This window comes from Garra rufa, chromosome 6 (genome assembly GCF_049309525.1).
Source record: "Garra rufa chromosome 6, GarRuf1.0, whole genome shotgun sequence".
Lineage (NCBI taxonomy): Eukaryota > Metazoa > Chordata > Actinopteri > Cypriniformes > Cyprinidae > Garra > Garra rufa.
This window is the reverse complement of record NC_133366.1, coordinates 35,526,786-35,537,555: the sequence shown is the minus strand read 5'-3', so window position 1 is coordinate 35,537,555 and position 10,770 is coordinate 35,526,786. Positions and strand designations below refer to the sequence as shown.

Below are 10,770 nucleotides of genomic sequence, written 5' to 3'. Positions count from 1 at the left end.
GGGTGCTGAAAAATGGGAGATGAAGAAGGTAGGGCTGCTTCGGTTATTTCTCGTGCTGATTGGATAGGGAGTGTGATTACTGATGAAGAATTGGCTGTGTTAATTATCCGTGTGAGCTCCTTCCGAAAATCCTGAAACCGCAGAAAGCCAAGATAAACATTGCATCTAGGGTGCGGGTGGTGTGGATGGACTGGTAGCCTTTATGGAGGGCGGAGATGGGCTTTGGAGAAAACCTCCAAACCAGATGAAAGGGGCAGCATTGGTAAATAGCTGTATATCAATTGGGCATGAGTTAGTTAGGAATATTTGGTCTTCCAAAGTGTCTGCGGAGGATGCGAGGGAGAAGAGCTGGGAGATGAAGGGGCGGCCTTGCGTAATGTAATGTGAACTTTGGCCAGCCAAGCACTGCAACCTGCTTCTTTGATCAGGGTGATGGCTAGGTAAATGTCATGATAGTGGAGAGAAAATTATTTGAGCGGGATGAGAATCTTAATGCTCGGAAACTGGGAATTATGTGAGGATGAAAGATGGATTATGAGGTGTTTTTTACCTAAAATTTTTTTGGTTGCAACGCCGATGGGCCTAATGAGAAAAATGCTGGGGGAAAATAAAATGAGGTAAGGAGAGGAATAGATGGTGATGTGGATGGCGCCATTAGTGGAGGCATGCTCGTGCTATTGGGGATTCCTGGGGTGGAGGAAAACAGAGGGAAGGAGAGGAATCGATGGTGATGTAGATGGCGCCATTAGTGGAGCCATGCTCGTGTTATGGGTGATTCCTGGGGTGGAGGAAAACAGAGGGAAGGAGAGGAATCGATGGTGATGTAGATGGCGCCATTAGTGGAGCCATGCTCGTGTTATGGGTGATTCCTGGGGTGGAGGAAAACAGAGGGAAGGAGAGAGGGAATAGCTGGTACTGTAGCTTGTGCCAAAGGCAGTGGCATACTCACACTATGAGTGACTTCTGAGTTAGGAGTGTGGTGAGGCATGGGATGCAAATTGTTTTTTGCAGTCAGCTGTGGGCTGCAGTCATCAGCGTGCTGACATTCAGTTGGAAGGGGAGGAGAGCGGGAGCTGGCGGCAGTGATGGACAGTAACAAAGTAGTTGTACTTCGTTACTGTACTTAAGTTAATTTTTTTAGTAGTTTTATTGTAAGTAACTTTCACTTCACTACATTCCAAAGCATAAGATCGTACTTTTTACATTTCATAAAACATGTCATTACTCCTTATAATATATCACATGCTCCGAGACGTAGAAGCAGTGTCTGATTCATGAACAAACTGATTCTTTTCAATGAACCTGTTAAATCATTTCGCAAATTGCACCAAACGATTCATTCACATATTAGACTGATCCAATTGCAGCTGTTCTCGAGTTGACAACTCACTGATTCAAATGAGCTATTTAGAGCGAGTGCGATTCACAAATAAGAACCGTGAGATCTTGTGAGTGCGTGCGCGACTGATGCTGCGAACAGTAAGTTATAATGTCGAATTCTAGGATTAATTATTGTAACTGTCAGTTGTTTGCTGTTTGTTACTGTTTAAATTTGCTGTAAAGGGTGATATATTTAAGCCCACTGAAATAGAGGAATAACTGCTTTTCTAGTCCCACTCCCGCGAGGTTTTATTCCGCATACACCCGCTCCCGCTATATATTCACGCTTTGTTCACCCGCTGCCCGCTTAGAATAATTTTCTTCCCGACCCGACCATTCCCGCTAAATTTAGTTCTCGTTTCCAGAATCTCACATTTAACCATTTCAAAAAATATATATATTTTTTATTTTAGCCAATTCATGATTTGTGAAGGCAAAATCAAACATAAAGTAGGTCAACTCACTGTCTGCCGCCGGTTGCATGGTCCTTACTTTAAGAAACAGCTTACGTTTAATGAACAAAAAAAAAAATGCTCCAAACAGTTTTTTTTCTTCTAAATTAACTTAATAAAAAAGAAATGAAATTATAACCACTTTGCCATTACTTGCTAAACTGAACTATTTTAATTGCCAAAACAGTAATATAAGTTGTTTTGGCAAAGGGGTAAAAAGACGGGCTCAGGTCTGGAGTTAACAGCACTGAATCTATCAGTGGTTAACCACTGTTTGCGAAAAATCAGCATAACCTTATGAAGAGTTTGGCACTCCAAAGGTGGCTTTGCGCTCTTGAGTAACGCTGATAAAACTGATAAACAGTTGCCCACAGAAAAAACACCATCAGTAGGTTACCCCAACTTTCCACGCCTATGAGACCTTGCCAATAGAATGCATGACGCAGAAAGCACTGGACATAACAGTATTGAGCGCAGGCTGTAGCCTCAGGTGCTCGATAGGAATGAGTAAAGCGCAGATTTGCTGTTTAGAAAAGACGTCGGGAACGGGATATTGTTACCGCCCGCTCCCGTTCAAATTACACCAGAGTTTCTGACCGCAACCGCTTTTATTTGGAAATTTATTCCCGCGTCACAAGAAATCTAGTCGGGTACCGCGGTTCCCGCGGGAATGCAGACCTCTACACTGAAATGATTGAATGCAGACACATCAACATCATTGTCTCAATTAGTGATGCGCGGGTCAGGGTTTTTTTCAACCCACGGGTCCCGCAATTATGAAATTATTTGGCCCGACCCAGCCTGCCCCGCACCACTGTGTTTATTTTTATAACCCGCCCTGCCTCGCCGCCGCGACCATTAAACAGACATACTATGCATTGTAATGCAAATGAAAACAGCTTTATTTATTTTTTTGCCGGAAAGTGCTTGGAAACATCGCCCTTTAAACTGGCAACAACATACTGTACGATTATGAATGTGAAACATAAATCAAATCATATTAATAACAAGATAATCAGTGGTGTAACGTTGGTGGTGCTGGAAGAAAAGTGGGTATATATGCTTCATTTATTCATTTTGAACTTTCTCTTTGAACGCATTCGTTTACTGGATCCTTGGACTGAAAGGTTTACAGGTTCACTGGTTTAAGGTAGTTCTGATAATAAAAATCTGCTCATTTTTATTTGTAAGGTATTGTAGGCATGTACTGTTTAAAATGACTAGGGTGCGGGAGACGCAGCGGGCGCACACGCATCAGGCGCATTAACCAAATACATTTCAAAGCAAGCCGGAGCCACAGTCCTGACTGCGCCATTGATGTCTTTATTGTGTGTTTTTAGCGAATATTTAAATTAATTCACATATGACTGTATGTGGTTGACTGTCATGATTTTGGCTAATGCAGGAAAATGCGCACCAGAGGAGATTTAAATACGAATAGCACCAGGCCTGCAGAGCTAAATGTGCGTTTGCTTGTGGCTGGCAGCGGGAGCTGCTTGGCGCTTTCGAGACGTGACATGTTGATAACCTTATTAAAGAACTTATTAAAGAAAAATATGTAATATATAATGCTATGTAATATAGGCTATAGGGAATTGCATGCAACATACATAGATTTTTTTTTTTTAATGACCCGCCCGCAAATAAAGTGACAATTTCTTTACCCGCCCTAACCCGACCCCCGGGTTATGAGACGACCCGCACATCACTAGTCTCAATGTTTTAGGTCAAAAAACTAAACATTAAAATAACACAGATTAAATAAAATAACTCACGCATGTTCATATTCCTCACTGCTGTAACCTTAACATATTATAAAAATGCTACACATTTAGCCCTATGTGACGTCTGTTTTTATATTGTTTATTAACAGTATAATTTTTTATATATTGTTTGGATCAACTAGCCTAGTAGATAGATATGAATGTTTATTTATAACCATACTGAAAATAAGTAAATATTGTTAGCTGATGCGAACTGTCTAGCTAACAAGCTTGCTGGTGCTAAGTTGAGGTAATTTTCAGATATGAAGTCCAAATATTTATAATCAACCACTGAGACAGATTGCATCTGAGGGAAAAAGAAAAGATGTGATGTTCAGATTGGTAACTACAGTAATTATCAAAGTGGGAAGTGATGCCCTATGAGGGTGTTTTTACACCACAGACAATGTTTGAGAAAAAATAAAAATATGATTAAAAAAATGATTACATTTTCCTTAAAATGTTCTTCCTAACTTCAAGCCTTATTCTCATTTCATTTATAACTGACGTTCTGCAAAACAAGCTTTAAAACACTTTTTCTTACTGGTGAAAATGAGATGGTCAAATCAGTTTTCTCTCAGGTACATCGCAATGTAAGCTTCACAGTGAACATTACTACATCACTCTCGTCAAAGTAGTCCATATCAACAACAAAAATATATCTTGACTCCATATAGGTTAGTGGTTATTTTGGGAAAATTCAAATCTTTTTGAACAGTAGGATTAGAAAAAAAAATATGCTAATATAAATAAAATTAAGTAGCCTATTTAAATAAATTGCAAAATAGTTCAGTACTTTAAGTACTCAAAAAATGTAGTACATTTGTACTTTCACTCAAGTAAAATTGAAAAATTACTGGAGTAATATTGTATTATATGTATCTGTACTGTTACTCAAGTACTTGATTTGTGTACTTCGTCCACCACTTGCTGCCGATGCTCTTGTGATGCATCCTGATGACCATGGGTTAGGGGTGCTGCGACCTGAGCTTGCTCTATTCACAGCCTTGGATGGAGGAGTGCATTTTTGGGATAGCTGGATGCTTAAGCTTAACCTTAAGGCTGAGCCTAAAACTATTTTGTTTTTGTTTATTATTATTACATTTAAACAATGGTCTGTTTGAATATTCAATTTTGAGTGAACAGAAGGTGTGTAAAAAAAATGTAAATAATGAAAATAGCTGTAATTTTTACCCATTTCATTCAAATATTGGCCTGCAAACATGCAAAACATTTTGGGTTACAACTGTAACCCTTGTTATACATTTGAAGAACAACAGCAGGGGATGATGGAATATGCAGTAAAAATACTGATAGCTGTTGCAGACATGATAGCACAGCCACTAACATATTGCATTAACTTATCACTTCTGCATGGTGTGGTGCCAAGTACGACAAACATAGCCAGAATTGCTCCAATTTATAAATCAGGCGATAAAAACAATATGGGCAATCATCGTCCAATTTCTGTTCTACCATCTCCGTCTAAGGTATTAGAGAGAGTGGTACACATTAGGTTAAGTCAATATTTGGATAAGCTTCATATTCTCACAAGTTCACAGTATGGTTTCAGGAAACAGAACTCTACTTTTATGGCTGTTCTAGACCTTATAGAAAAAATTAACGATTCTTTAGACCAGGGTGACTGTGTTGGTGTTTTCCTTGATCTATCCAAGGCATTTGATACTATTGATTTTAATATCCTTCTGGAGAAATTACATCATTATGGCGTTAGAGGAGTAGCACTTGACTGGTTCAATTAGTTTAGATTAGTTGTTCACTTCTATATCTATCACTTCTATATAAAATATAAAAAAGGAGGGAATAAGGGGGGAAATAGGAAAAATGGAAAGAAGAAGGAACAAAATGTATAAAATAAACAAATAGATAAAGAGAAGAAATTAAGAAAATAATTCAAATAATAGCAGTATAATTAAGAAAATAAATAAATAAATGACCGCTGTTCAGGAGCATCAGAGTGGAGCAGTAGATCATACTTATAAAGAAAGTACTGTATTTTACAATATAAACCAGTAGTTCTCAAACTGATGGAGGGGTACATGAACAAAATGCTGAGCTTTGGCATTTATTCATTTCTACCCCAACTTAAAGTAACATTAAAGTAAGTATTTCTGACGAGCAAAATGCCACTTTTAGTATAAAAACAGTTAAATGTGAGTAAATGGTCAAATTACATTAAGTTACCTCAATTTTACAGTGAAACCTGACTGCATTCACACCAGCAGCGTACGTATGATTGAATGCCCACAGAGTGCTGCTTTAGCAAATCATGCTGCTGTTCATTGTGTCTTTGAAGTAGATTTGTAGCACTTAATAGCATGAAGATCAAATGTTGACAGACTGTACATAGAGATTGATTTCAGAAACTCTTTAATACAGAAACATGCTGTGAGCGTTATTGTTTTTCATGTTTAAAATATGAGCAAGAATCCTATTTTCTCTGAACATCCACATTTTTAAGTTAAACAAAAAGGTAACATTAAGTGAACAGTTTACATTTTAAATGTAGCCTACTACAAAATAATATCCAACAAAATCCACAACAGAACTGGTGTGAGTCTCCAAGAAACAGCTGTGTTTCATCAGTGAATGAATCTGCAGCTTTAAATTTTTCAATGTTATTTTAATTTAGTCTGCATGTAATGTCTGATAAAGCTACCAGTCTCGGATGGAGCATTGCTCTCTTGATTTGAGAGCTAAGGTCTTCTCTGTGATTTCTGTGCGCAGTCATATCAGGTTCTTAGGCTTTTTCCCCCTTCCTGTTAGGCTGCTTCTGTCTTTGAGCTTGGCAGTGCTCCGTTCACTCTAGAGCAGGGAGGACAAACTCCGATCCTGGAGAGCCACCATCCTGCAGATTTCAGCTCCAACCCTAATTAAAACTCACCTGCCTGTAGCTTTCTAGTAACCCTTCAGATCTTGATTATGTTGTTCAGGTGTGTTTGATTAAGGGTTGAAGCAAAACTCTGCAGGTCTGTGGACCTCTTCTGGACTGCCGTTCGTCACCCCTGCTCTAGAGGATCTCCAATGAGCACGGCGCTTCCAAAAAAAAAAAATATATATATATATATATATATATATATATATATATATATATGGGTCCCCCTCTCTGAGAATCTATGGAGCTTCGTGAGGCAACCATACCAGGTGTATTATGCTTCTGTATGCAAGCTTCTCCCTGGAGCTCCAATCATGTGACTGCCCTTATGGTTTAGTTGGCATTGTCTCCTAACCTCAACTCAGTTTATGTCATGTTATGTCAAGCTCTGGGGGCTGTTTCCAAAAGACTCTAAGAAAATCTGGGATTAAAGTCAGGTTAGAGACCAGATTTTCTTTAAACTATATCTCAAAATAGGCTTTGAGTGGGGAGTTTGTCCCTTTTCCTTTTTTTCCTTGCCTCTATTAAAATAGTTGCATTTGATCCCCTAGGAGACATAAAAATTGGTATATCATAATTGAGATCAGTCTATATCTAGGTTTCCTAAACTATTATTAGATTGAATAAATTGTATAGCAGCCAGCTTAAACTCTATAGAACACCAGCCGACTATGATCAGGTTTGGACACCATGATATGAGATCTAGCATACATGCCTTATATACAGTATCTACATGTTTTGATGTCACCTGCTTTGTGGCATTAAACTGGGGTTAACGTTTATTTCTTTGTTTTCCCACCTTAGGCCCAACAGCACTGAAAGAGGAGAGAGAAGTACTGAATGAAACTGAAGAGAAAGATCAGTTTGAGAATCTTCATGATTTCATAACTGGAGAAAAATCATTTTGTTCCTTACAGTCAGAAAATACTTCTACACAAAAAAGAGCTCAAACGACAAGAACTAGGAGTTTTTTCACTTGCTTACAGTGTGGAAAGAGTTTCAATGAACAAGGAGAATATAAAGTCCACAAGAAAATGCACACTGGAGAGAGGAGTTTCACCTGCCAACAGTGTGGAAAGAGTTTCAGGCACAAAGGAAACCTTGAAAGTCACATGAGAATTCACACTGGAGATAAGTCTTTCACGTGCCGTCAGTGTGGAAAGAGTTTCACTCTAAAAGGAACCCTTAAAGGACACATGAGAATTCACACTGGAGAGAAGCCTTTCATCTGCCAACAGTGTGGAAGGAGTTTCAGTGAAAATAAAAACCTTAAAAGGCACATGAGAATTCACACAGAAGAGAAGTGTTTCATCTGCAAAAGGTGTGGAAGAAGTTTTAGTAATCCTGGAAACTTTAGAGTCCACCTGAGAGTTCACCCTGGAGAGAGGCCTTACGCCTGCAATCAGTGTGGAAAGAGTTTCCGCATAAAATTAAAACTTACAAACCACATGAAAGTTCACACTGGAAAGAAACCCTTCACCTGCCATCTGTGTGGGAAAAGTTTCACTAGTAAAAGATGGCTTAACATTCACATGAGAGTTCACACTGGAGAAAAGCCTTACACCTGCAAACAGTGTGGAAAGAGTTTCAGTCAACAAGGAGACCTTGGCAGGCACATGAAGATCCACAATAGAGAAAAGCCTTACAGAACCACTCAGTCTGGAAAGAGTTTTGATCATAGTGGAAACCTTGATGTCCACCAGAAAATTTACATTAAAGATAGCCTTTTGACCTGCCAACAGTGTGGAAAGAGTTTTACTCATAAAGGAAATCTAAACAGGCACATGAGAATTCACACTGGAGAGAAGCCTTACACATGCAAACAGTGTGGAAAGAGTTTCAGTCAAATAGGACACCTTTACAAGCACATGAAGATCCACAATAGAGAGAAGGCTGACAGATCCCCTCAGTGTGGAAAGAGTTTCAACCAAAATGTATAAAACGGACTGTTCCGGGCCTTGATTCTGATTGGTTGAGCCACATCTGAAGCTGTTGTAAATTACTCTACAAACCGACATTCTTTGTTGCCTATGTGTTGCTCAGAAAAAACAATGTAGGGTCTGGACCAATCGGACACACAGCTCAGAAGATTCACCAAATAATCATTTTTTCATTAGATTAACAAATGATCACAGACCTCCTTCACCCAATCCACAACACTGGCTGCCATGATGTCTACAAATGGTCTTACTATGTCATCCAGGACTCCTTTGCCATACCAGATAATCTTTACGACTCAAAAGTATGTAGAGAGAATTTTCCCCAACTAATACTCTAAAAAAGGACACATACTACCATAGGAACTGACTTCTTTCATTAATTCTTATAAAAACCTTTCTGTGAATGAACACACATATCCTCAGATCATTGTGTATAATATTACTGTTCATTTATTTTGTCTTTTGTATTGTAAAATGTTTTTATGCTTGTGTTATGATCACTATGTAGTATAACATCACATATAACATGTTTGGTCTCGTTGAATTTGTTGATGATCTAAAAGATGTTGTCTTATCTTTTGATACCTATGCAAAATATAAGTGTTTTAAGAATCTTTAGTAGTTTTTTCATGAACAACCAATCCCATTACTTATGCAAATACCATGCTTACATACAAAGAGTAGTAAACTTTCCCTCCAAAAGCAAAAGTCACCATTGGCTCTCTAGCCTTCCAATTATCAATTAACCTGGCCTGCCAATTATCTTCTCCTGACTGTAACCCCATAAGAGATAAAGGCTTCACACAGTGACTCGCCTCAGTTCTCCAGGCTTTTCTCAGTTCTTTTAGTCCCGTGGCTCATCACCTTGCTATCTTCTGGTTGATAAGTCCCAGAGCTGATGCTTCTGCGCCTGGCAGGCCTTGCACTCCTAGGAAGTTGAGGAAAATGAGCTAGAACTCTCCAGAACCCTAAGCCTGTGCCAGCCTTGTCTTTTTATTCCCCAAAGTTCACAGGATTTCAGCTGGTTCTCTCTCTCTATCAGCTCATCATTCTTCTTCACTTTCCACCTAAAACTCCCAATCACCACAGAGTCAGGACACCTTTGGAACTCATCGCTCTTCAAACCTGGAAGATCCCAATTCTAAAACCTTGAAACCATCATGACTTACCCCCAAAACTGCATCCAGACACTCGTCAATGACAAAGGAAATACAAGTATCATACATTTAACTAAGCAAACATATTTGTTTAATTTGTTTAGAAAGTTTATTTGTAAACCCCGTTGTAAAATGGCACAAATGGCTTCATTCAGGTGGTTAACTGACTCTTTTCATATAGCCTCATTTTTCTTGTTTCTCTAATGGCTCCATTCATCCAATCTGACTTGCCCTTCCTCCATGTATGAGTGATTGTATGTTTGTTCGTTTAGATTAGTTATGTGTTAGTCCTTACTTAATAAACTCTTGTGCACAAATTACATGGGTTTCTGATTCTGTCTTGTAAATTATTGTCCCTTTACGATTCTGATCAAGCTACGTGCTCTAATGCATTAATACTGTAAGAATGTAATTTTTTTGCAGCCAAGAAAATATCATTGCTTAGAGTTGCTGTGAAATTAACCTGAATGTCCGCTGGACTAACAGATTAGTCGATGGCGATATTCAATTCTGCTACAGTTAATTCTGCCAGCTGATAATTGTAATCATAATTAGTCATAAATTAATTATTTATATACATTTCCCTTTTGAGCTAATTCCCAACAATTTGTGAGGAACTACAGTTAAAGTCCACAGTTTACATCTCCTTTTCAGAATCTGCAAAATATTCCCTTACATAAAGCATAAAACAAAGGATTCTAATAAGAATTTCTATCATCTTTGGAAGCGTTCCTTGGGTTCCATTAGAAATTGTCTTATAGGAGAAAACATAAATATCCTGTAGGATCATTTCAACATGATTTTAATGGTTTTCAATTTTATCTTGACTCTTTTAAAAAAATTGAAGAAGACTACTTTTTCATTGTATCTATTACTAACCAATAGTTTTTGAAGTTTACTTAAACTCACCTTGATGTACTTTGTTCAGTTGCTAAACCTACATTGGTGCACAACATTAGTGCAAACATTTCTAAGGTACTGATAAGATTGATGAAACAAAAGACATTCCAAAAGTATTTTAACTCTTTGCCTGGTAGCATTTAAAAAAAAAAAAAACTGGGTTTTTGAGCATTGAACACCCTGGAAGTGAGGTGGCCAGGCCACAGAAGCATCCTCTCATCAAGTTTTGCAACAATGTTAGGCTGATATGGTTCACAGAATTTGGACAAGAGGTGATTTAAG

The 10,770-nt window shown here is 38.3% G+C and overlaps 1 protein-coding gene across 1 annotated transcript; it reads left to right on the top strand.

Moving 5' to 3' along the window:
- The first annotated feature begins 12 nt into the window (after nucleotides 1-12).
- Nucleotides 13-8,431, top strand: LOC141336926 (uncharacterized). Its single transcript, XM_073842648.1, has 2 exons — nucleotides 13-28; nucleotides 7,296-8,431. Exons 1-2 carry the CDS (start codon nucleotides 13-15, stop codon nucleotides 8,429-8,431), a joined length of 1,152 nt encoding a protein of 383 aa, XP_073698749.1.
- The last annotated feature ends 2,339 nt before the right edge of the window (nucleotides 8,432-10,770 follow it).